Source organism: Leptodactylus fuscus, chromosome 1 (genome assembly GCF_031893055.1).
Source record: "Leptodactylus fuscus isolate aLepFus1 chromosome 1, aLepFus1.hap2, whole genome shotgun sequence".
Classification (NCBI taxonomy): domain Eukaryota; kingdom Metazoa; phylum Chordata; class Amphibia; order Anura; family Leptodactylidae; genus Leptodactylus; species Leptodactylus fuscus.
In genome coordinates this window covers 55,894,065-55,921,919 of record NC_134265.1, presented here as the reverse complement: position 1 = coordinate 55,921,919, position 27,855 = coordinate 55,894,065, and the positions used below count along the sequence as shown (strand labels likewise).

General features: G+C 40.8%; 1 protein-coding gene across 1 annotated transcript; it reads right to left on the bottom strand.

Annotated features, from left to right (window-relative positions):
• Positions 1–27,855, bottom strand: ZNF366 (zinc finger protein 366). The gene is made up of 5 exons (XM_075270616.1): positions 27,729–27,855; positions 9,199–10,516; positions 6,616–6,807; positions 1,655–1,829; positions 1–452 (listed from the first exon to the last, which is right to left on the bottom strand). Exons 2-5 carry the CDS (start codon positions 10,507–10,509, stop codon positions 25–27), a joined length of 2,106 nt encoding a protein of 701 aa, XP_075126717.1. The 5' UTR covers positions 10,510–10,516; positions 27,729–27,855; the 3' UTR covers positions 1–24.

Genomic DNA, 27,855 nt, shown 5'->3' with positions numbered 1-27,855 from the left:
CTTCTCTGTGGTCCATGTACGGCTTTAGTCCACAAGCTTCTCATCTGTGTTTCTGTTCTTCATATAAAAGTAATAAGGAACAGATAGTTCTAAACTTCCTTCTTTCTGGCTCAGGTCCACATCCGTTCCTTCCTCTTTCTGCTCATGACTTATTTTCTTTGCAGCTTTTTCTTTGCGGAGAATCTCCTGGTTGTCCTTGTTTGCCATATCTTTGAAGATACTGAGATGTTCCTCAGAAGGATGTCCTGGCTCCTTATAGATGTCTTTTTGATATATCCCTTGACTATTGTATCTGTCATCCTTGTCCTGGAAAGATTTGCTGTTTACACTTTCTTCATCTGAATCACAAGATACATCTTTATCTATTTTTCTAGATAAGTCATAGGGTTCTTTCTGCTCAACACTGTGAAGGACAATCGAATGAGAACGATCTGTTCTTAGACGAGCAAAACCTGTAGAAAGAGGGAAACTGTGAGATATGTTTTCATATATAAGCCATTTATTCAGCGTAAGTCACAAAGATACAAAGTCCCACAACTGCACCCTCTTATTAACCCTTCATACCCTGCTTGTATTACCCAACAGTAGTTAATGCTCTAGATTATGATTGTATTAACTTTACATTAGTAGTGTTGGCTTTCTCTATTGCTATGTCTAAGTGTTTATTGGTAGCTTAACAAGAAGTTATCCATTGCTGATGATTCTCTGATGGTCAGTAAGACCTAGCAAAAGAAAATCAAGCTATTACAAATGTTATATTAAAGGGGTGTTCCAGTATTTTTTTTTACCCCCTAGACTTAAAATAATAAACACTATTGGGCATATGGGGGATTTATGAAGACTGGCGTTATCAATGCCAGTCTTAACAACTGCATTGCTGACAGACGGTGCACTTCATATCTGATGAGACACATGCATAACTCTTCCCTCCCACACCATGTCCTTGTGGAAGTCATGAGGGGGCGCAAAAGTTATAAAAGGTTGCAATTACTTTTTGTGCAATTACACAGTTGGCTAAAAAACAAAATTGCTATTTTTTATGCCTTGTACATCAGAAAACTGCCATAAAAAGGCATAATAACTATGCTCCTGTGTACTTACCTCTCTTATCGGCTGGGGATCCAGTGGACAGTTTCTGTTCGGGTTCCCAATGTTCTTGACCTCTGGCCCGCAGAGAAGCACATCAACCAATCAGTGACTAGGCAGTGATGCTTTATTAGTACTGATTGGCTGACATGCTTGTGTGAAGGACAACGGTGAGGAACACTGGGAACACGAACAGAAACTCTCCAACTGGATCTCCAGCTGAAAGGACAGGTGAGTATAGTGTATCTTCTTTTAATCCTTGCTGGGGGTAAAAAAGGAACTGGAACACCCCTTTAAATTTAATGCACTACACATTATAAGAATGCATGGTCTGATTTGCTAATGCATTTTTTTCTCTTGCAAACAAATGAAAAATAATGGCATCAGGACACAATTTCTAATTCTCCTAGAGCACTATATGTGTCTCACAAATATGTCAGGGAAAGCGGCAAGGTTTCAATATTATAACTTATTCATTCATTTTTTTACGCCATCTACGTATTAAGGAACCTCTGGGTATATTTTATTTGCACATGCAGTGGTAAAATACTAGCAGTATGATTTTTACCTCGAGAATGGAAGCCTCGTTCGGTGACGCCATGTTTAACCTTCATATGCCGAGTCAGGTTTCCCTTTAGTGTGAACTTACTGGGGCAGTAGAGACACTTGAAGGGTTTGCTGTCGGAGTGCAGGTGCATGTGACCCATTAAGTTGTGCATACGATTGAACTCCTTCCCACACAGCTGATAGAAGAAACATAGGGAGAGGTTACAGAAGAATCAGGGCTACAATACTGTGCATAGTCTCAGGATATTGATAAGTTCAGGAAGAGAATATTTTGTTTTCCACGTATGGTTGTTCTCTTGAGGGCTGCCACACTGGAGACAAAAAACTTTCCTTCTCCGTTTTTACAGTGTGTTTGCTTCACAATATGTCAGCTGCAATAAGATAATCCTTTAATAGTCCCACAGTGGGGAAATTTCAGCATGTTACAGCAGCATAGTAATATAGATACAGGATAATACACAGTAATATATTACAGACGTAGACACACGTGTGCTGAGAAGAGAAGATATACTAGGAGTCCATAGCAGCTAAGGAACAGAAGAAGAAAGAAGAATGAATAGGAATTAAAGGATTAAAGGGCACCTAAACTTTTGACCAACTTTTGATTTTTTAGAAGCATTTGTGACATTAATAAATATTGTAATACACTTTATGAACAATTGTTGGCCCCTTTCCATGAATCCTGTGCTGAAATCCACACCTGTCCCTCCTATAATGGTTAGCTGACATCCTCTCATTTCTTCTCAATGTGAGTATGGTGGCGCGGGCTCAGACTGGGGGTCACTTTAAACAGTTATACTTTGGGCATTGTAAAACATAAAAGTACATCTGATTTTATATCAAAGATGAGATGGGTCATCTTTCACATGGCAGAGAATGGCAATATTATACATGTATTATATCCAGCGCTATCAGTTGAAAACAAAGTTGGGATTGTAATATTTACATGCGACTGTAGCTACTCCCAATCCTGACTATGTTTTCAATCAATGATATCTTGGGAAATTATACAGGTGGTTCTGAGATCTTCACAAAGAATCTAATATTTGATATGACACCAAAAGCAATGATCTAAGTTCTATGATGCCTGAGCTAAACTGTTTGAAGTGTCTCCCCAAGCTTCAGCTTTCCTGCATTATACAAGAGTTCACCCTTTCATACTCTAGTGGGATGCAGGGTACAGATTTTAGGTAGTATTAGAGAAACAAGGGAAAGAATTCAAAAGGAACAGAAATTAAATTTCATGGAAAGGAGCCAAATAATTAATAAAGTACACACTCAGTGGCCAAAAGTCACAGGAAGGCATATCCCAGTGCCGGTTGTGTCGGCTATGACGCTCAAACAGTGTGACGCGATGCGGCCCATGGCGCTAGTGTTGCCAGGATATCTGAGCAAGTCTGATGCAGACAGGTGTCTCATGAACATGGCAGTACAACGCGGGTTAAGTGACTTTGAACGTGACTTTAATCAGTACAAGACACATGGGGCAAAGCATTTTGGAGATTACCCGGGAATTTGGGTTTCCGAGGTCAACAGTGTCTCGGATGGACCTGCAATATTGCAGACACAATGTTGGCACCCGGGTAAACTGGCGCGCCAGTCGACCACAAGTGTTCGCCGAACGGACGTCACATGAGTCATACAGGGCTCTCGACGTTCTACTCTGTGTCAAATTGCCGCTGATTTGAACATTGGGTGCCAGGACCCCATTTCCACCCAGACTGTACTCTGATAACTGCTCCGCATAGGCTTCAACAGTCAACGCCCAACCCGTGTCCCTTTGCTGATGCCACAACACAGAACTCGAACACTGACATGGGCCCGCAACCATTGTCATTGGACTATGGAACAGTGGTGGCATGTGGCATGATCTGATGAATCACACTTTCAGTTGTACAGAGCCGATGGGCGAGTGAGAGTGTGGCTTATGCCCCATGAAGCCATGCATCCTACATGCCAACAGGGACGTGTCCAGGTGGGAGGTGGCTCCATCATGGTCTGGGCCATGTTCACATGGTATCAATTGGGCCCCATTGTTCGGGTGCAGGACTCAATGACCAGTGCTCGATACGTGCAACTTATGGCAGACCATCTGCACCCTTTTCTGGTGTTGGAGTTCCCTGAAGGAGATGCTGTGTACCAACAGGACAATACAACATGTCATCACTCGTTGGTGGCACAGGACTAGCTTAATGAACACACCAGTGACCTCGATTGGCCTGCCCACTCTCCCAGCCTCAACCCCATAGACCATTTATGGGATGCTGTGGATACCAGTGTCCACTCCATGAACCCAGCACCAACTACACAGGACCAATTGTGGACTGCAGTGCAAACTGCGTGGATCAATATCCCTCCAGAACTTTTCCAACACCTTGTGGAGTCCATGCCTTGTCTTCTTGCTGCAGTGCTCGCGGAAAGGCGACCCGCTATTAACGGCGCATCTGGTACCTTCCCATGACTTTTGGCCACTGAGTGTATTATAACATTTACTAAAGTCAAAAATGATAGTAAGAAATGAAAAATTGTTTGAGAGTTTTTCTGTAAGTGGTAGAGATTATTATAGTCCCCAGGAAGTGTACTGGTACATGAGTATTAGCAGGCACCGATAATGATTGAGAATCACTGGTAATTGTCAGGCTGTCTGGACATTGACATGCAGCCTGGAAATTATAGGTTGCTATATTATTAGGAATAGGTAAAATAAAAATAATCCCAATAATTACAAATTTAAACCATTCATTCTGTATTTTTTCCATTTCATTAATCACTCCAAAACTTTCTATTGTCATTCTAATAACCATTACAGTAACTATAATGTCCTTAAGTGGGAAAGTCTAAGGCCCTATTTATATCTGTGCTCGGATTTCTGTTCAGGGAGACTGCTTGGGGACCCCCTGAACGAAAACCAATACGCATTAAAAAGCGGTTACCTGGGAAACCCGCAAACGCCAGAGACTATAATGGGGTCCAAGTGGTTTCTGCACAAAACATGCGGAGAGAAAAGGAGCATTTTTCTCTCTGCATGTTTCGTGCGGAAGCCAATAGGAAACCACTCAGACTCCATTATAGTCTATGGGATCTGCTGGTTTCCTTAGGTAACCACTTTTTAATGCGTATAGGTTTCTATTCGGGGGGTCCCCAAGTGGACTCCCTGAACGGAAACCCGAACGTAGATGTGAACTGGGCCTTAGTTATCATATATCATGGAAACCAATGGAGGAGGAATGGAAATTGTAGTTCAATTTTGTTCAAAGAAAATAAGAATTCTCAGTAAGTCCTGTGTAGAATTTATTATGTACAAATAAAACAAACAGAAACCTTCAAGGAATGTGATTAAGATCCCGTACACACCTAATAAGCACAGCACACGCTGTTTTTCCTTTTGTTTTTAACATTCACTTTAAGAACTAAGGAATGGAAACCTGCAGCCTGCAGAGAGCTACAAAGGCTGCCACTGAGCTGTCTTCCTTTATAAGAAGGGTGTTTCTTTCCTTAGAGAGGCAGAGAGAGAAAACCAGAATAAGAATGACTGTAAACTGTCCAAAAAGACCGTGAGAAAACAGGAAACCTCGAGAAGTACAAGAGAAAGCAAGATGAAATCTATTTGCAAGCCATTCCCATGGGACATGTGAACCATTGTTATGAAGGCAGTTCAGTCACTTATATCCTTCCTTCTCCTGAGGAGGAGCTCAATGCCAGAACGCTGCTATCTGGTCATTGCCTTAATCCTGCTGAATATCGGCCAAAAGTAAAAATTGTGCTACCAAGATTCCTTTGAGCTCTTTGCCATGTTGGCAGGGGGTATGTGAAAGCCAAAACACATTTCATTTGTTCTCTCTCCATTATTAAAGATGAAAGGGGCACATGCAGAGTCAGACAAGTCAAGTGTTAACATCTCACCAGACAAGTGCAGCACCATTGCTGGAGCCTACTCATATCCCACTCCTGTTTCCTTCTAATCATTCATATTCACAAGGCACACCGGGGAGCGCCAGTGTTAGGATACATGCTGTTGTAATGTGTTGTGAACAAGGACATGTATCAGTTTGTAATATTTCATGAATTACTTACTATGTATGTGACATGTAAAGATTGAGAGTCCTCAGTAGTCGATACTTTTTTTAATGGCTAACAAAAATGATGACAGATTGCAAGCTTTCGAGACTACTCGGGACTCTTCATCAGGTATGGTATGACACAATATCTGAAGGCAAGCACATTTATACAGGAGTAGAGTGTTTGATGCACAATTGGTGGAAAGCAGTACAAGCAAATAAACAGATAAGTCATTGTATAAATGGGCTTGCCTTCAGATTGTGTTATACCATACCTGATGAAGAGTCCTGAGTAGTCTCGAAAGCTTGCACTCTGTTGTCATTTTTTGTTAGCCATTAAAAAAGGTATCAACTACTGAGGACTCTCAATCTTTATATTTCATATCCACTAACTAATAGGGCACAACTATAAAATGTTTCTTCTGTATGTGACATAAGGGATCTGGTAGGTTATCCATGAAAAGCTTGGATTATTACATTACTGTGCAGTAATACAGGACACAATACCGCACATTAGGGAATGAAGAAAATTCCCATAAATTTCTAAAAATTATACAAATTTGTCTAGGAAAGATACCTTCACCTCAATCCAGGGCTACTATTAAAAACTAGAGCCCATTTTCAAACAGGTAACAGCCTATTATACAAAAATTTAAAAAAATCTGCAGCGGTAGCGGCTGCCGCTAGACCCCCTAATGTCCCGGGCCCTGTGGCAGCCGCTACCGATGCTTCCCCAGTAGTTACACCCCTGTTTGGGGCTGTGCTGTTCTGCTGGGGGTCCCATGTCCCATTTAATCCCTATAGATCTAATCTAAGTATAGGCCATCAATAATAGTTAAAAGCATTATGAGCCCCATAGTAGATCCCTATAGTACATCCTTTAAGCTAACATTTGTTTCCTTACCTTGCACTTGAATGGCTTAATATCAGAGTGGACTATCATGTGCGCCTTAAGAGTCTGTTTCTGGACGAAGCTTTTGAAGCAGAGATGACACTGGTAGGCTCGGATGTTTGTGTGAATCAGGATGTGCCGCTTCATATTTGCCAAAAGAGTAAATTCTCGACCACAAATCCCACACTTGTGTTCTTTCACGCCCTATATACATGAAAAATAAAAGTGTTCATTGAGCTCTATATACCATATATACATCACATTACATACAAGGTGTGATTGATCAGTAGGAATACTTAGTTTTGTAATTCACATCCATACTTTCCTGGCTCTGGTCCCTGGAAAGGAATTCACTCCATTAATAGTAATAAGAAATTAACTTCCGGCACTCAGGATAAATGCAAAATGTAAAAGCAAAATAAATAAATAAAATAAATAAATCATGAATTCATTTATGTACTCTGTAAATTGACACATAACAGTTCAGGCTTCAAGGGATCTTCCTCAACAGAGGTTGCAATAACGCCTGTCCTTGCATCATAGATGCCTATAAAGGCGATTTGACCTCCTGTCTTTTAATAGACTTGATAGATTTCCTTACACTTGTCATCATCTGCTGCTCATGTACAGTGGATGTCACCACTCCCTATAAACATGGCGCCACCACAGTAGCTATGCGGGCACTTTAGGTGTGCAATCTCTGATGTTTTACAAAGTTGAGACCCAGCGACACTGCTTGCACTCAAAGACATGACTGATCACAAGCTCTCTATCCCCTTAAGCCTCCTCAATGTTCCCAGGCCTGACATAGCAATATTACTATTGAGACCTGCCTGTTGCAATAATGGAATCTCCCTTGCTCTCATCTCTGTTATGACTGACAATGTCAGGCAATCCAATGACTAAGGAGAAAAGACTGAAACATCATGTGTCTACCTAGGGACTGCATCACTGCCAGTGGTGAGCTCCATGCTTGAGAACAAATCCCACCCCATGTATGAGACCTTGATGGCACTTAGCAGCACTGGAAGTGACCATCTGCTTCACCCCAAGTGTGAGAAAGAGCTATTGTGGTTCCTTCCAACCGCGATCGGGCTGTATAATCTACATCAGACCAAGCGAAGATCACTCCACACAGAGAACTAATGATTATGATTATGAAGTCTTCCTTCTTTCTCTTCTCTTCCTTAGCTGCTATGGGCTCCTAGTATATCTTCTCTTCTCAGCATATGTGTGTCTACTTCCATAATATATTACTGTGTATTATCCTGTATCTGTATTACTATGCTGCTGTAACATGCTGAAATTTCCCCACTGTGGGACTATTAAAGGAATATCTTATCTTATCAATAATTTCATTATTTTATTTCATTTAGGTAGACACCTTCTATAGATGTCTACCTATAGATTGCATCAATAATTTAATTCTTCTTATTGCATTTAGGTGAGTACCATAATTAACTGATTAGTATTAATATTATTTCTGTCCTGTGGTTGTCATTCATATCAGATTGGTAGGGGTCACACTGTTGACAACCAACTAAAGAGACTGTAGTACTTCACACATTGTGTAGTGGCTGTGATGGTACTCTCTCTCATTCAATGTCAATCAGCAGATTGGTGGGGGTGCTGGGAGTTAGATCCCCCCGATCTGATATCGATGACCTATGGTAATGGTCAACATTCATTTTAAAGTCCAAAAATTTTACAATCCTTGAAAGCTCCTTTAATCTGGTGTAGCCAAAAGGTGCCGCTAATTTTATTTGAATGTTTTTTATTTTCAATTCATACAGATGTGACAGAAAGCAAATTGCATATATATGGAGCTGTTATTTCCTAGAAGCTTTGCGTTAGTCTAAGTAGTGCACAATGGCTGTATGGTCTACACTAAAGGAACCGTGCAGGCTCTGTGCCAGTGTTCACATTTGTAAGAACCATGCAGGCTCTTTTCCAGTGTTCACATTTGTTTTCCATTAAGATCAATAATAAGAAAATGATCACAAATAGGACCTTTTGCCACCTCTGCCAAGTCCAGATCTTTGCATCATTTAATAATTGCTGCTCCACTGATATTGGCACAGCTTGAATTTTTTTTCTCTAGCCCCCCACCATTCTAGAGTTATCAGTGCAGTTAGTTTTGGTGCCTGATATGCTACTTAGGCTCTGTACTGTCAGGTGAAGGGCATCAGGCAGGGGTAGACATGGGGTGTGATTCTGCTCTCCAATCAAAGGCAGCCAGTGTAAGAGCTCCCCTTGCCTTCTTTTGGGGCTCTCTAATGTCAGGCAGGAGCAGGCAAGGTATGTGAATCTCAGCTCTAATGTTGCCTGCCTCTGATTTGGAGTTCTATACCACACCCCTTGCCTAGTCCTGTCTGACACCGCCCACCTGACAGTACAGAGCCTAAGTTGCATTTCAGGTATCAGAACTACCTGCACTTATTGCTCAGAAACAGTGGGGGCAGAGAGAAAATTCGAACTATGTTGAATCTGTAATTTGATGCAATATTAACAGATGCTAAGAACTGGACTTGGTGAAGGTGGTGAAAGGTCTTCTTTAAATAAGAAAATGATAATGTAGTAATGTTTATAACTGACCTTATGTGTCAGTGAATGCTGCTTAAGATGATGCGGCTGCACAAACTCCATGCCACATTCGGAGCAGATATATGGCCGGATGTCCTTGTGTTTCATCATGTGATTCTGCAATTGGCTTGGATACTGGAATGTTTTATCACATTCACTGCAGTTGTACTGAACAGGGCCTCTGTGGGCTGTCAAGTGTCTTTTAAGCTGTGCCAATGTTGGGAAGTCAAGTCCGCACTCCACACAGATATTTTCTCGTCCACTCTCATGCTTTGACTCATGGACTTTTAGTTCACTTGGATAGGCAAACCCCCTGCCACATATCCTACAGTTGTATGGTTTCACATCACTGTGCTGCATCATGTGGCGCTTTAAATGACTGGTCTGTGTAAAGGCTTTATTGCAGACTTGGCACTTGTGGGGCCGGGTGCCCTGGTGGGTTAGCATATGTGTATGCAAGTGACTCAGCTGTTTAAACAGTTTGCCACAACGTGAACATGCATGGGGTTTGATGCCATTGTGCCCTAAAATATGTGTCACCAAATTATATTTGGAGGTATAGGACTTATCACACATTGGACATTTCCAACGTTTCTGATCACCCACCTCCACGTAGAAGCTATCATCAATCTGAATATTGACATCAACCCTCTCCACTTTCTGCTTGTTATTGTCATGCTCCTGGAGTTCAGTTTTACCCATGGCTTCATCTGCCGGACGTCCTGTATCAAAGACTTTAGGTACATGCATAGTTTGTGTGGGTGGCACATGGAAGGGGAACATCATGCCAGGGTAGTTTTTATGGAATAATGGGTAAGAGGGGTGTAGACAAAGTGATCTAGCAGGCCACATTGTATTTGCTCTTACAGGTTCTTGTTTTAATGGACTAAGCCAAAAAGGGTCCATAGTTCTGTAATACTGAAAACCAATATTAGGCAAATCAACCATTTTGGAGCTGTAGCTTGGTAAAGGCGGTAGATGATAAAACAAGGGCAGATGAGAAGGCAGAAAATGACTTGGCTCTTCTTCAGTCTCCATGTGGACTTTTTGGTCTTCCACATCATGTGACATCTTAGAAGGCAAAGTCTTTCTTCTGCGTGATCCACTTGCAAGTTCCTCTTCCATATGGTGCAGGTTGTCATCTAGATGGTCATACTGGAAGTGCGGAAAGTGATTGGGATATCCATCACTGAATGGAGGTAGCCTGCTATACTTCAAGATGGATGGCATTACCTGTCGGATGTGTGGAAAAAACGGAGGTTTCCGAACGTCAGCATTAAGACAAGAAGGGTAGTCTTTTTCTATGTGTGTGGCATTCGGCATAGTTCAACTAAAAGAAAAAGAGAAATAAGAATGTAATGAACATTTGCATTTCTGTTGTCAGAAGATATAACTACATATTAATATTCGGACAAGATTAGCTAGAAACATGGGTACACACAGCCATTCCTTACAGTCCCCGTGGAGATCATAGATTGCCATAAGGCTGATAAACTACCCGACAGACTGGTTTATATACAGAGAAGCTAGCACCAGTTAAAGGGTCCGTGGATTTTGTCATGATGTCCGTCATCTTTTATGGAATCTGTGATGAAGATATCTAACGGATACTCCAATACAGATTCGTACACAGTGAATAACAGTTTGTTTTAGGCTCGGAAACTTAAGTGGCAAATAACCTTGTTAGGGTGCACACTAAAATGATAAATCCGTTCAATGATAAATCCGTTGGTCATATTAGACATATTCATAAATCTGTTGTACAACCTCTCATAAATCAGTTTCCCTTTTCAATATACCAAATTCCAACTCACTTTCTTATGCACCAAATATTTGGCTAAAACAAATATCTGTCATAGTTCCATATAGTTACATTGTAGATGAGGTTGGATGAAGAGATCAATCCATCAAGTCCAACCTATAACCCTACAATCCCTACAGTGTTGATCCAGGCAAAAAAAAAACCATGAGGCTCTTGCCAATTGCCCCATTTCAGGGAAAAAAATTCCTTCCCGACTCCAATCTGGCAGTCAGTATAAAACCCTGTATCAGCGTGTCCTTATAATCTAGAGTCCATAACCTGTAATATTGTTCTCTTCGAGAAAGGCATCCAGGCCCTCTTTGAACTTGTTTAAAGGGGCTCTATCAGCAAAATGATGCTGTATGAGCCCCACATATGCGTGAATAGCCTTTAAAAAGGCACCGCTAATCTTATTTTAACCCCTCCCATCGTTTTAAAATAAAACTATAAAAACATATATGTAAATCACGCTGGGCAGTGATTAACGATCTGACGTCATCTTCTGGCACGCCTTCCTCTTCTTTCTTCTTCTTTCAGCGCAACCCTCTTCCCCGGCTTCATCATCGTCTTCTTCCAGCGGTTCAAATCCAATTGGTTGAAATCCGGAGCTTGCACAGTAGCGCTCCCTCTGGTGCTACTGCGCATGCTCCGATGCAATTTTTGTCAATGGCAGTGCGCACGCGCCGGATTTGATCCAAACGGATTTGAACCGCCGGAAGAAGATGATGATGAAGCCGGATCATGAATCTCCGCCCAGCGTGCATGCTAAAATATGATTTACATATATGTTTTTATAGTTTTATTTTACAACGGTGGGGCAGTTTAAAATAAGATTATCGGTGCCTGAATAGCCTTTTTGAAGGCTATTCACGCATATTTGGGGCTCATACAGAATAATTTTGCTGATAGAGCCCCTTTAATGAATCCGCCATCACCACTTCCTGGGGCAGAGACTTCCATAGCCTCACTGTTCTTACTGTGAAGAATCCCCTTCTATGTTTCTGGTGAAGCTTTCTCTCCTCCAGACGTAGAGGATGTCCCCTTGTCACTGTTGTTCAAAGTAATAAAAACTATGTCTCCACTGTGCCAAAAAATCAAAGCATCTGTCTCCGTTGCACCAATGTAACCAAATTCTGTCTCAATAGAATCTTCAACAAAGTTCACACCATTTTAAGCTTGGTCTACTATGTGTAAGAAAATCTGCGCCATATTGGTTCTTTTCTGTTTCATAAATGTGTTGTAAATTTAGATACTTTTAAATCATAGCCATTATGGTGGACATTTTTCAAAAGTGTCAAGACTGTCGTATTTTTCAGTTCCTTCTGGCACATGGTGTTCATAAATATGTTATACAGTGTTGGCCAAAAGTATTGGCACCCCTGCAATTCTGTCAGATAATACTCGTGTTCTTCCAGAAAATTATTGCAAGCACAAACTCTTTGGTATTAATATCTTCATTTATTTTGCTTGCAATGAAAAAACACAAAAGAGAATGAAAAAAAAGTCAAATCATTGATCATTTTACACAAAACTCCAAAAATGGTATTAGCACCCTCAGCCTAATACTTGGTAGCACAACCTTTAGACAAAATAACTGCGAACAACCACTTCTGGTAGCCATGAATGAGTTTCTTACAAGGCTCTGCTGGAATTTTAGACCATTCTTCTTTGGCAAACTGCTCCAGGTCCCCCCTGAGATATGAAGGGGACCTTCTCCAAACTGCCATCAAGAGATCTCTCCCCCACAGGTGTTCTATGGGATTCAGGTCTGGACTCATTGCTGCCACTTTAGAAGTCTCCAGTGCTTTCTCTCAAACCATTTTCTAGTTCTTTTTGAAGTGTGTTTTGGGTCATTGTCCTGCTGGAAGACCCATGACCTCTGAGGGAGATCCAGCTTTCTCACACTGGGCCCTACATTATGCGGCAAAATTTGTTGGTAGTCTTCAGACTTCATAATGCCATGCACATTCCGTTCGTTGTTCGGGAAGTTTGTTTGGGGGGCGTCGCGAAGTAGGCTTAATTTCCGCACCCTTACTCGGCGCAAACAGAGAGGGGGAGCGGGCCTGCCTGACGTTCGTTTGTACTATCGAGCCTCGGTGCTACTCCGCTTGTTCGACTGGCAATTCCGCCTACGTGACAAACAGTGGGTCTCTATAGAGGCGGATTTGATTTCCTCCTCGCTCTCTTCCCTGCCATGGATCCCATCTCATTTTCGGCCCAAATCTGCGGGCCACTCCATTCTCTCACTCCACTTTCTCAAAGTCTGGGATCAAGTGTGCTCAACTGGAAGGTTGGCTAGGGTTCCGGGACCTCTGTCTCCCTTGTTCGGCAACCCTATGTTTCCTCCGGGCCATTCTGTGGCTAACTTCCTCTGTTGGCATAGAGAGGATGATGTCCGCCTTCGTCAGGTTGCCAGTGAATCCTCTCTCCCCCCTTTCGCTCAGTTATGTCTTTCCCATCCTGATGTCCGCCTTTCCTGGTTGGAATACGGCCAGTTGTCGTCCTTCCTGCGGAAGTTTTCTCTTCCTCCCTTGCTCTCCTCGCCCTTGACTACGCTTGAATCTTATGCGGCGGGTTCGGTTCCCCTCCCGCGCGCGCTTTCCACCCTTTATGATCTTCTCCTTAACGACGCCACCCCAGGGCTCCCTTCTTTTGTGGAGTCTTGGAACTCTGATCTCCCTTCGAGTCTGCCACCTGCTGATTGGAGTAAATCTTTCACGTTATCTCATAAATTGGCTATGCCTTGTAGTGCGCAGGAACGGAACTTTAAAATCTTGACCCGTTGGTATAGGTGTCCCGACCTTCTCCACAGGATTTTTCCTGCTGTTTCGGACCGGTGTTGGCGCTGTGGAGTCGAAAAGGGCACCATGCTCCACATTTGGTGGGACTGTGACGTTTTACGGCCCTTTTGGGACGCAGTCTTCTCACTTTACGCTGAGGTATATGATCACCCTGTCACTCCTACTCCCCAGCTGGCCTTACTATCAATTATACCTGGTAAGCTCTCCCGGATTAAAAAGAACTTATTGGGTCATTTCCTCATGGCCACCAGGGCCGTCATCCCGCGACATTGGCGGAGCTCTACACCACCCTCGATGCTTGAATTCCTTCAGGAGCTTCTCCTCATGTGGAGAATGGAGGCTCTGGTTGCGGAGGACTCTCCCGACTCCTCCCGGTTCGACCGGCTCTGGTGGCCCTGGATGATCTTTCAGGAATCTTCTGCTTTCTCGTCTTTCTTCCTTGACTAGTCTCTGGCTGCTCTTTCCTTTCTCTCCCCCTCCCTCTTCTTGCCCACCCTTCCTTCCCTCCATGTCTGCTTTTTCCCTCCCTTTTGTGGCTGTCTCGTCATTGTGTATGTCATTTCTGTTTCCGTATAGCGGTTGTCGCTGCTTTCCCCTCTCCACCTCTTTTCTCTTTTTTGCTCTCCTACATGTGGCCTGGATTTGGCCTGTTTTTGTTATTTTGTTTCCCTTATTTTTGTGATCACGCGGCCCATTTGGTTTTTCAAGTTGCGGGGTTGGGGGCCCTCCCCCCCTCCCCATTTATACTGTTTGGGGCCTGCGTGCCTGATTTGTCAACCCTTGTTTTTCTCTTGTATCTTATTCTGTTCAATTGTAAAAATTTCAATAAAACCCGATTATACATAATGCCATGCACATGGTCAAGCAGTCCAGTGCCAGAGGCAGCAAAGCAACCCAGAAACATCAGGGAACCTCCGCCATGTTTGACTGTAGGGACCGTGTTCTTCTCTTTGAAGGCCTCTTTTTTTTTTTTTTTTAATTCAAAAACTTTTATTGGGATTTTTTCAAGTTTTACACAATATACAAGGGGGAGGGGGGACAGGGAAGGGACAGGGGCAAGGGAACAAAAAGAGAAAGGGAGGGGAGGGGTGAGGTGCGGAAGGGGAACAATAAATACAAGACAAGAACAATGCAGTTACAAGAACATAAACTGCAAAACATATGTCTAAACAGCAATTGTATGCCTGGTTGTAGATTAAGCGAATAAAGACAAATAAAATAAACGCAGGTTTCATGAATACTCAATCTTTAAAAGTGTACGGTCTGAAAAAGAAATACCATCCTCTCTAGGAAGGGGAGGGAAGCTTACCAAGGAGGAGTACGGGAATTGAAAGCCGGGGGGAGGGAGGGGGAGAGAAAGAGAAGGTTCCAGGTACCCAAGAGACAGATAGGGGCTATAAGCGCTACAGAAGTAAAGATGTGGACCCTAGCCGCTGCCAATATGATCATGGCTCATTCACATGGGGTGCGTCCTTCTCCAATGTGCATGCCAAGGGTCCCAGATCTTAACATATTTGTCATGTGTTCGTGCGGACCAACTTAACAGCTCTTCCAATCTGGCAATCTCGTGAATTGTGTTCTCCCACAATGCAAGCGGAGGAGCAAGGGTTTGTAACCAGTACCGCGGCACCAGGAGTTTGGCCGCTGCCAGAAGATGTGTGACTAGCAAGTCTATTGTCGGATTGTATGTCGCATTCGGTTGGTAAAGAAACAACGCTTCCGGCGTTAAATCGATGGGTGTGCCGGTAATCCGTTCAATTTTCTCAGCGATAGCCTCCCAGAATTCTGCTATTATCGGACAGTCCCACCAAATGTGTAGGTAGGAACCTACATGTTTTAGGCACCTCCAACATAATGGATTGTCACTAAGTCCACGTCTGACCAGTCCCTCTGGGGATCTGTACCACCTCGACAGGATCTTAAAGGAATTTTCTTTTAGTCGAACACAGGTGGAGAAGCCTTGAGAGTTGCGTAAAGCACGATCAACTTCTTCTTGAGACAACATTATATTCAGGTCTTTCTCCCAGGTGGTCATATAGGCCGGTTTATAGCTGGAAGGAGGGGATATAAACCTGTGTAGGAGAGAGGAGACTTTCCGTAACATCTTTGTCTGAGATGTTAGCAGCTTCTCAAAGGGAGTCAGTTGAACTCTTAAGTTTGGGGAATCATTCAATTTGTTGAGAACAAATCTGACGTGTTCTTTATGAAGGAAAGAGCACCGTGGGAGCTGAGGTATGGATGTCGGGTCTGTCGTGATCTGTTTCAGGTCTTCATCCCACAGATCTCTCAAGCTAAGTGCGCGGAGTGAATTCCATACTGATGCGTATTGGCGATGTTGATCCCCCAAATAAGAAGGCAACAGTGCTACTGGTAAAAGGGGGGACGGTTCTGGGGCCAGAGTCGGACCCAACATCTTCCAGATTTCAAAGGCACCCCTGAACATCGGATTTTTGGTGTCTGGGTGAGAGGGCGTCTTCCTGGGGAGGCCTCTTTTTTTCCCTGTAAACTCTATGTTGATGCCTTTTCCCAAAAAGCTCTACTTTTGTCTCATCTGACCAGAGAACATTCTTCCAAAACGTTTTTGGCTTTCTCAGATAAGTTTTGGCAAACTCCAGACAGGCTTTTTTATGTCTCTGGGTAAGAAGTGGGGTCTTCCTGGGTATCCTACCATACAGTCCCTTTTCATTCAGACACCGACGGATAGTACGGGTTGACACTGTTGTACCCTCGGACTGCAGGGCAGCTTGAACTTGTTTGGATGTTAGTCGAGGTTCTTTATCCACCACCCGCACAATCTTGCGTTGAAATCTCTCGTCAATTTTTCTTTTCCGTCCACATCTAGGGAGGTTAGCCACTGTGCCATGGGCTTTAAACTTCTTGTTGACACTGAGCACGGTAGACACAGGAACATTCAGGTCTTTGGAAATGGACTTGTAGCCTTGAGATTGCTCATGATCCTCACAATTCTGCTTCTCAAGTCCTCAGACAGTTCTTTGGTCTTCTTTCTTTTCTCCATGCTCAATGTGGTACACACAAGAACACAGGATAGAGGTTGAGTCAACTTTAATCTATTTCAACTCGCTGCAAGTGTGATTTAGTTATTGCCACCACCTGTTAGGTGCCTCAGGTAAGTAACAGGTGCTGTTAATTACACAAATTAGAGAAGCATCACATGATTTTTCAAAAAGTGCCCATACTTTTGTCCAACCCCTTTTTATGTTTGCTGTGGAATTATATCCAATTTGACATTTTGACAATTCTTTTTGTGGTTTTCCATTGAAGACAAATTAAATGAAGATAATAATACCAAAGAATTTGTGACTGCAATCATTTTCTGGAAGAAAATTAGTATTATGTGACAGAATTGCAGGGGTGCCAATACTTTTGGCCAACATTGTAAATGCCAAGCACCATGAATTTTGGTGCGCAATTCTCTTATATCCTATTTGTATTCATTCTCTTCTTGGAGACCTTCTAGAAGACAGCAGGTTTTGTTGGTTGTCTTACACATGTGAAATGCTTAAGTGATTTAACATGTATGTGTATTGTATTTATAAGCGATTGTTGCATATGTATTGCTTAATAGTTGTGTTGAGTCCGGACATCTTATTTCCTATTGGATTACATTACCAGTTAAAAGCCACCAGCACAATCCTGGTGGTAGTCATGATGGACGGATGGACGGACATCTGGCAAAAATGTTAGAAGAGGCACATTGTTATCAGAATCGCTCAGTCTCAGCTGTGGATGTAGGTGTGTAGTTATAGATCTTGCTGAGACACTAGTTGTATTAGAACTCTGGTACTTAAGGTCCCTCTATCACTTAAGAAGACTCAGGTATTATAAATGGTACCTGGTAGCTTGGGGCTCTGCTACAAAAAGTCTACGACCAGAGCAGAGACTATTAAATGATACTAAGAACTAGAGGTGGTGAATGGTCCTCTTTAAATATAGTATATCATTACAGAATGATACAAATATGGGCCACGCCTGAAAGGAGCGGTCTCTTAATACAGATACTAGAAGGATACATGGAGACTGTAGTTAGTCTTCAATACAATCATTGAGGAGTATACAATAACCCGCTTACTTTCTGAAGGGAAGCTTCTGTACATTTAATCCCGTCATAAATTAGATTACAATTGATCGCAGTAAGTTTAGCCTCATAACTATAGGAAGGGTCTTCTGATAGACGTCATTTCTTGTCCTCATTGACAATTTTCCATCTAGAGGGACCTAATGTTACTTTCATTTCCTGACACACATCTCAGATTTCCTGGATTTCGATTCACTAATGCCAGCTCTTAAACGAAGGCTTTCTGCCAGCTAGAATACTTAATTTCTTCTCAATTGTCTTCATTTACTTAGTCTATAAGATGCATTGTGCTCTGACAACACAGACCGGCTTCAAGTGGAGAGTGTCCTCCTATGCCAGCCATAGCGGTAACGCTTATAGGGAGTCTGTGACCAGAACTCAACATATATCAACCCAGCCCAGTACATAGGTTAGGGTCACCTGAATGGAACCGTGTGAATCAGTTCTGTTGCAGAGATATAACAGTTTTTGTCAATATGTAAATGAGATCTTTGGCGCAATGAAGTCGTTGCCGTTTACCTTTTAGTGCATTGGCAACAGAGGTCATCTGCATTTTCCCAAAAACAGCAATATCTTGACAACGGAAACAGCAATTTAGGTGACCCAAACCTATCTGTCTGGTTTGATACAATGGTTCTGGTGACAGATTTCCTTAAACCCATAATAGGGTTTTTAAATCTCTACAAGATTGTGTTATAATGAGAAGTGCATTTTAATGATTTTATTATTTTTATCTGTGCTGGAGACTCTAGCATAGAGCATGACTCCAATCTTACATAGAAATATGTACTCTAATGTTTAGTAGGAAATAGATGGTAGAATTAGATGGGGTGTAGTTCCACTGTTTGCCAGTAGGGGTCTATGTTACACTACTTATTTTGCATTTACAACATATACCACATACTGTATGTCTTTATATAAAAAGGAGAAGCCAAGATTTTAAATAATGAAAAAAAAAATTATTCAACAGACACTTTGGTGGAACTGTCGGACACCACTGTAAGGTAATGAGGCATTGGAGGTGTCCTCTGTGATGAATCTGGAGTGTTGCAATTTTGCCGGGGTCGCGCGGGGGGGAGTTGGGGCCACTTATAAATGTGAAAGTTTGTGTGTTTGGATGTCTTTGTGTTTGGATGTTTGTTCCTCAATCACAAAAAAATGACTGAACGGATTTGAATGACATTTGGCCCATCGATAGATTATAACCTTGATTACTTTTTATCCTGGTAAATGACATGGTTCACGACTGTTATGAATTTATGTTCACATACTATATTACACTGCTCTTATCTCAGCTTCTGAGAAAGCTAGAGCTGTTATTGCTCTGTGTAAACACACGCTAACCCTGGTTTGTGTTCACATATTTGCTTATTATCTGATCTGCTCCAGGCTCCTGACACACTGACATGGGCAAATACCTTTAATCCAAATTGGCAGTTTGCCAATTTTTAACATGCCTGCAAAAAGAAAATCTAATTTGTCGCAAACAAACAGAGCTATGAAGGAGCCAGAAGTCAGAGAGTTCTCCACAAGTGGAGCTGAGGGGGATCATCAACGCCAACAACAGACTCATTATATGGTGTCCCAGCGAGCTGCAGAGATACCAGAACAATCACGGGCACAGCTTGAGGAATGAGTTCAGCGGCAGGCCAGCTTGACGGCTGTCGAAACGCCGGAGCAGGCGGATCATCAACGCTAAGAACACGCTCGTTGTGTTTTCACAGCATGCTACAGCATTGACTCATAACAAGTCTATGTGCAACAGTGCACATAGATTCTTTGTGGCAGCACACAGAGTTCCTATGGCTCTGTAGTAAGGAGGTGAGGGTATATAATGCCTTGGTATTGCCACGTACAGAGATTGGGTTTCATTTTGCATCTTGCCAGGCCTTTACTGCAGTGGTCTTAAGTTGTTGTTTGTTTGTAGGTAATTTTGCCTTAAATTCTCTTTTAAGCAAGTGAAAGACATGCTCGATTGGGTTGAGATCTGGTGATTAACTCGGCTATTGTAGAATATGTCCTTCCTTGTCTTTAAAAACTCATGGGTTGCTTTCGCACTATGTTTTGGGTCATTGTCCACCTGTACTGTGAAGCACCACCCAGTCAACCGTTCTGCATTTGGATGAATCTGAACACAATTCATCCGGCTGCTTCTATCACATCATCAATAAACATTAGTGACCCAGTGCCATTGGAAGCCACGCATGTCCAGGCCATCACACTGACCCCACCATGTTTTACAGAGAACGTGTTGTGCTTTGTATCATGAGTTGTTCCAAGCCTTCTCCATACTTTCTTCTTCCCATCATTATGGTACAGGTTGATCTTAGTTTCATCTGTCAAAAGAATGCTGTTCCAGGATATGGGCTGGCTTCTTTGGATGTTTTTTGGCTAAATCTAATCTGGCCTTTCTATTTTTAGGCTGATAATGGTTGGTACCTTGTGGTGAATCCTCTGTATTTGCTATCATAAAGTCTTTGCTTTGTGGTAGACTTAGATACAGATAGAGTTAGGGCCCCTTCACACGGCGTATACGCTCACTGCTTTGGAGCGTGTAAACGTTCCGTAGCAGCGGCGTCTAAAGCACTTCCCATTGTTTTCTATGGGAGCCGGCAGACGCGCGCTCCCCATAGAAATGAATGGAAAAAGCAGCCCATTCATTTCTATGGCGAGCGTGCGTATGCCGGCTCCCATAGAAATCAATGCGATCTGCTTTTAGACGCCGCTGCTACGGAATGTTTACACGCTCCAAAGCAGTGAGCGTATATGCCGTGTGAAGGGGCCCTTACTTCCTGGAGAGTGTTCTTCACTTGGGCTAATGTTGTGAAGGAGTTTGTCTTCACCATGGAAAGGATTCGGTGATCATCCACCATTGTGCCTTACGTGGATGTCCAGGCCTTATTGAGTTTGCGAACCCATGAGTGGACCATTTTTTTACCAGAATGTACCAAACTGTTGATTTGGCGGCTCCTAATATTTCTGCTATCTCTCTGATGGATTTATTTTTTTCAGCCTAAGGATGGTCTGTTTTACTTCTATTGAGAACTTCTTTGACCGCAAGTTGTGGGTTCACAGCAACAGCTTCCAAATGCAAATGCTACACCTGGAATCAAGTCCAAGCCTTTTACCTGCGCAATTGATGGTGGATTAACAAGGGAATAGCAAACGCAGCCCATTAAATTATTTTTGGTCCCTAGAAAAAGAGGCAGGTACACATTACAGAGCTGTAATTCCTAAACCCTTCCTCCAATTAGGATGTGAATATCTTCAAAATAAAGTTGAGAATCTGCACTTTACGTCCATATTTATTATATAACTGTATCTTGAATATGTTATGGCAAAAAGCTAAAATGCCAAAACTTGTCACTGTCCAAATATTTCTGGGCCTAAGTGTATGTATGATTACTGACAATCAATAATGAACCCTATTTGTGTTGACATCCATTACAATGGCATACAAGAATCATAGTGGTTTAAGGTTGCCGTGAGGGAGCATAGGACCATTTATTATCATAGTAGCTGGTTCAGGAGAACACAGACAGGGCAGGAGTTGGGTGTCTGTAAATTCCAAAGAGCAATGACATAACAAGTAACTATGTGGCCCTATGGCAAAATGTTGTAATGGAGCCCCACATTGCCATGATCATCTTCAAGGTCACATCTTGAACAGTATATGATTATTATGGTCTCCTTTACACACAGCAATAACAAAAATAGTGCTTTTATAGTACAGATAGGTCTTCTAGTTAAAATTTGTAGCATGTTAATTATACCAAATGAAAAGCTTGAGCAGAAGATACAACTATAAGGCCTTACTAGATATATCCCGATCTTTTTGTAGGCAGCAAAGTATGCAACAAAAGAAAGCTTCCGAGACCCAACGTAGCAGAAACACCGTTGAAAAAAATGTGGTGTTTTATAGTCACTGTGTAATGGATGGGATTCCATTGATTCTCATCCCTACACTATGGGAAAATATATGCTGCAGGCACGCTGTGATTTCCAAAACCATTGCAGTTCGCAGCATGTCATATATACCTAGAGATTTCACTATTATAGATGAAAGAAATTTTCTGAGAGAAGTCCTCAGTAGTTGATACCTTTTTTAATGGCTAACTCAAAAAGTTTTTTGATGACATATCGAGCTTTCGGGACTATAGAGGTTCCTTCATCAGGATGGTATAACACAATGTCTGAAGGTAGGCATATATATACAGAGAAATGGAGTGTTAGATGCAAAATAGATGGAAAACAGAACATAAACAGTTTAAAAAAAAAAAAACACATATATATCAGTTCGCAGGAAAGTTCTCTGGGTTTATAGCTTCTTTGATCAGTGACGTGGTGTCTAGTGGTTATAAAAGGCCATAAAACCCTGGGCCCTGTTTAAACCTTGTTGGAGAGTGCGAAAGGTCTTCATAAGTTTAAATTCCCATATGAGGCGATCTTTTCTGTCTCTGAAATTCCCTCTTAGTACCAGGATCTTCATATCCTTGATGATATTATGATTTTGATTACAGAAGTGTTCTGGCACTGGGAGGTCCATTCTTTGCTCTCTAATCGTATGTCTGTGTGAGTTCATCCTCATCCTAAGTGACTGTCCTGTCTCACCTACATACAGGCCCTCAGGACACTTAGTACACAATATCAAATACACTACATTAGGTGTGCTGCAGGTGAAGTTACCTGGGATCTTGTAGTGTCGATCAGAGTTCAGGATCTTTATTTTTTCCGTAGTCAGTATGTGGGGGCAGGTTTTGCACCTCTTCTGTCCACATGGAAATGTTCCTTTGTTAGTTGGAGGTGACAGTGAACTGCTAATAATCATATTCCTGAGGTTTGGTGGCTGTCTGTAACACAGGAGAGGGGGTTCTGGAAATATGGATTTTAGATGGTTGTCTTTTTGCAGTAGTGGATGTAATTTGCGTGTGATTCCTCTCAGCGTCTCCAGGTGTGGGTTATATGTGACAACCAGGGGCACCCGATTGTTTTCCTGTTTAGTATTGTATTTTAATAACTCCGATCTTGGTATTCTGGTGGCTCTGGTGATTTGGTTATCAATTGTTCTTGGATGGTAACCCTGCCTCAAGAATGTGTTTTTGAGGCCCCCAATGTGCTTTTCTCTGTCCACCGGGTCTGAACAAATGCGATGGTATCTGATGGCTTGGCTGTAGACAATGGATTTCTTTATGTGTTTCGGATGAAAGCTATCCCATCTTAGGTAGGTAGGGCGGTCAATCGGCTTCCGATACAGTGATGTCTCAATTTTGTTGTCCTGTATCTTGATGACTGTGTCTAGGAAGTTTATTTCTGAGAAGAAGTGATTGAGCGTCAGGTTGATGGTGGGATGGAACTGGTTGAATTGTTCATGGAAGGTTTTCAGCTGTTGTTCAGACCCAGTCCAAATGATTAGGATATCGTCAATGAATCGGTAGTAGGCCAGAGGCCTGGTGGTGCAGGTGGAGAGGAAGTCACTCTCAAGCTTGGCCATGAAGAGATTAGCGTACTGTGGCGCCATTCTGCTCCCCATTGTGGTGCCAGTCTGCTGTAGGTAGATGCAGTCACCAAAAGAGAAGTAATTGTGGGTGAGGATGAATTTTGTGAGTTTCACCACAGCTTCAGCATTCATACCTTGTCTTTCCATGAAAAACTGGCAGGCGTTTACACCATCCTGGTGTGGGATGTTGGAGTACAAGGATTCTACATCCATGGTGGCCAGGATGGTTCCATCTGGAAGGGGACCTTTAGTGGATAGTTTATTTAATAGGTTTGTAGTATCCTGTAGGTAGCTGGCTGTATCTTTCACTAAAGGTTTGAGGATACCCTCCACCCATCCAGAGATCTGTTCAGTAAGAGTCCCAACACATGAGATGATCGGTCTCCCTGGGTTCCCAGGTTTGTGCAGTTTTGGAAGCATATAAATTGAAGCAGAAAGTCCACTGTGAAAATCACTACGGGAAAAACTGTGATGTCTTGCCGCTGCGGTTTTTCCTAAAGCACTTTTTTGCGACGCTGATTATAAAATAAGTAAATTAAGAAAAGCATACAGTATATTCTGCAAAGAGCCAAGGGTAGGTAGGTGGCATCCATCGGTACCATGAGGGATCGTGCAGTTACCTTCAGATTTGTTCACTTATGGAGAAGTGTGTGCCAATATCCAGTGCACAGCAGTTTTTATTACATAAGTAATGACCTGTAGTATAGGAATGTTGTCTGTACTATAATAACGTGTTATACAGTATGTTACGTGCTCCCTCTTCTGGTATCAGAATCCTGAATGCAAGTGCATTAGACAGTCCATACCAGACCCATCTGTACTGAATCAAACTGAAGCTGAATACATTTCTATATAAATATCATATAAATATACATACACACAGTATGGAATATAAATTGTGCTCCTGATTTATTAATACATATTACATACTATATTACAATCAATTATCAATATCTATAGGTAATGTAGCTTCACAGTAACAATCTTGCAGCATATTTATGACCACATTATGCCAATTTAATCCTCAGTTATATGTAGTCCAGAATAGATTATAATATAGTACCTATACATGTATACATTCTACGACTCCAAGAGCATGTGAAGGTCATTATCACACAGAAATCTAATTTATTTATGTCATCCATCCTCCACGGAGCTAATTTATAGTCCATTGTAGTTGAGACACAACTGATGGAAATGTTTTTTTATTTAGTATCATCTATCGTGCAGCTGAATTGTAAAAAGTTGCATATAAACCTGGCGCTGTAGGCATACAACTAACCTTATAGAATACTGTGTGAGTTTTTCTGCAATGTTTATAGTTAGATAGGCAGATAGATAGATAGATAGATAGATAGATTAATTAATAGATTGATAGATAGATAGATAATAGATTGATTGATAGATTAATAGATAGATAATAGATTGATAGATTAATAGATAGATAGATAGATAGATAATAGATAGATAGATAGATAGATAACAGATAGATAGATTAATAGATAGATAATAGATTGATAGATTAATAGATTGATAGATTAATAGATAGATAGATAGATAGATAGATAGATAGATAGACAATAGATAGATAGATAATAGATAGATAGATAGACTAATAGATAATAGATAATAGATAGATAGAGTCCAAATCAACACAATGAAAATCAAAACAAAAAAAAGATAGCAAAATCCCCATAATATGGCTATATATCCTCCAACAATAGTGAAAAGAAGGACTCCACATGTAGCAAAAAATAAATGCATGCTACTTTATTCCATGTACAATGTTATGGCTCAATGTGAATTTTTTTCCAGCCTGCTTGGAGTGGCGCCTATTTTTTTTTTTTTTTTTTTTTTTTTTACTATAGATAGATTTACTGTGAACTGTAAGATAGTTATTAAAATCCTAATAAATTGCATCTCCTTCTCATAAATAAATCATGGATGCTGGAAAGATTTTTTATGGATTGTCTAAGAATTCACAGATGGTTGGCAAGATTCACCTGGATAGACAGACAGAGAGATACTTTAAATGTAAAGAAGAAATAAACATTGTGTAGAGCAATAACAACAAATACAGATTTCTTAATTCCTTATGAAATTAGCAGAATTATAAAATAAATAGATAGATAGATAGATAGATAGATAGATAGATAGATAGATAGATAAATAGAGATAGAAGGATGGATAGATAGATAGAGAGATAGAGAGATAGATAGATAGATAGATAGATAGATAGAAGGATGGATAGATAGATAGATAGAAGGATGGATAGATAGATAGATAGATAGATAGATAGATAGATAGATAGATAGATAGATAATAGATTGATAGAAGGATGGATGGATAGATAGATAGATAGATAGATAGATAGATAATAGATAGATAGAAGGATGGATGGATAGATAGATAGATAGATAGATAGATAGATAGATAGATAGATAATAGATAGATAGATAGATAGATAGATAGAAGGATGGATGGATAGATAGATAGATAGATAATAGATAGATAGAAGGATGGATAGATAGATAGATAGATAGATAGATAGATAGATAGATAATAGATAGATAGAAGGATGGATGGATGGATGGATGGATGGATAGATAGATAGATAGATAGATAGATAGATAGGAGAGAGAGAGATAGGGTACAAGCTTAAAACCTACAGAGTAGATAGATATGACTTACTGTATATAGATAAATATAACAGATCACAGTTAATAGACAGACAGATACAAAGATGATTAGATAGAGAGATAAACAGAAACCACTGTAAGAAGATAGATCTAAGCTTTGTGTACAGGAATAAAAAGGAAATACCTTCCTGTTTATGTCAAAGCAATAGAAAAATTATGAAGCAGACAATTACAATATTTGCTAGATATGACACAGGTAGAATGAAAGGTAAATGACAGATAATATATTATATAAAAATAAAGTAATATAAGTGAATAATATACCCAAGTGATACTGTATGTCTCTACGGCTGGGTTCACACAGTGCTTTTTTAATTGCACTTGTTACTATACATTTCACCAGTGTGCACAACACCATTAAAAAAAAAACCTCTGGTTTGCTGACATAGTAAAAAGTGTCACTAATAGCTGTAGTTTATAAATAAGGGTGGGTTCACACGTTCAGGTTTTTAGATGCAGTTCTTGAAGCCAAAACCAAAAGTAGACTGGAAAAAAGAAGTAGCGCCTGTTCTCTATACTGTTTCTCCTTTTATAATCCATACTTGCATCTGAGAACCTGAACCCATCCTACAAAAACTCTATGTGAACCCATCCTTATTCTTCTAATATACAGTCATGTTTGGAATTGCAGAAAGGTGAACAGACACAAGTGGGGGGAGTAAAGCTGGGTTTATACGGTGCTTTCTTTCCTGAAAAAACTGCAGTTTATAATAGCACTAATGCCTGCCATAGGTTACTATACATGTCACCTGTATGGTAATGGCCATTACATCGAAGACCTCTGGTTCTTGTGGCTCCTGGGACATTGGTTGAAAAATACTTTTATATTGTTTATAGGAATCTTTGTGTGGTATCAATAGATGATAGATAGATAGATAGATAGATAGATAGCTGATAGATAGATAGACATAAATTATAGATAGATATAGATAGATAGATAGATAGATAGATAGATAGATAGATAGATAGATAGATAGATAAATGATTGATAGATAGATACCGTAGATAGATCATAATGCATAATGTAAAATGTAGATGAATAGATATATAACAAATATACATATACACTGTCATAGATGAAACATTGTAATATGAAGTTATTTAAGTAATAATTTAAATTAAGACTTAAAAAGATAGAAATATATAGATGATCTAGATATATATGAGAGATAGATAGATAGATAGATAGATAGATAGATAGATAGATAGAGATAAATTATAGAGATAGATAGAGATAAATGATAGATATAGATAGATAGATTGTGACTTGTCTAGACACTGTGACTTGCTTGCATTAGCTATGACATTTCTACATATAATAACAGAACATATAACTTGCTGACACATATCCGTATACAGTAAGTAGATTCTTCAGATCTGGAGAGTGCATAGACACTTATATAGAATCAAACTGATACATTATTAAACTCCTTAGAATTATATATCTTGCCTTGAGCACTTTGTAATGCGTCATTTTTTAGTAACACATTCACAGGTACCAACCATTGAAAAGTAATTACACATGGCTATAAATAATCTCTATATGTGACATACATAAACTTTATTATATAACTGCATGTGAAGAATCAGACATCTATCTAGTCACTCATCTTCATGTCCTTAGATTGTAAGCAGGAAATCTACTTACTGATCCCTGAGGAGGGAAGGCTATGTCTTCTCACTGATGCTCTTAGCGCCCTCTTATCAATGTCTTGTCCTTTCACGCTCCCTGTCAGTGAGATTTGGTGGAGAGTTTAGTGAGGACAGTGTATAAA

What these genes read in the sequence shown, in the direction of transcription:
- ZNF366 (XM_075270616.1), bottom strand. Translation starts at nt 10,509, where the DNA reads ATGCCGAATGCCACACACATAGAAAAAGACTACCCTTCTTGTCTTAAT. An exon ending in AGCATTCACTGACACATAAG is followed by an intron (nt 6,808 to 9,198) that starts GTCAGTTATAAA and finishes TCATGTATATAG; the next exon opens with GGCGTGAAAGAACACAAGTG. An exon ending in TTAAGCCATTCAAGTGCAAG is followed by an intron (nt 1,830 to 6,615) that starts GTAAGGAAACAA and finishes TTCTTCTATCAG; the next exon opens with CTGTGTGGGAAGGAGTTCAA.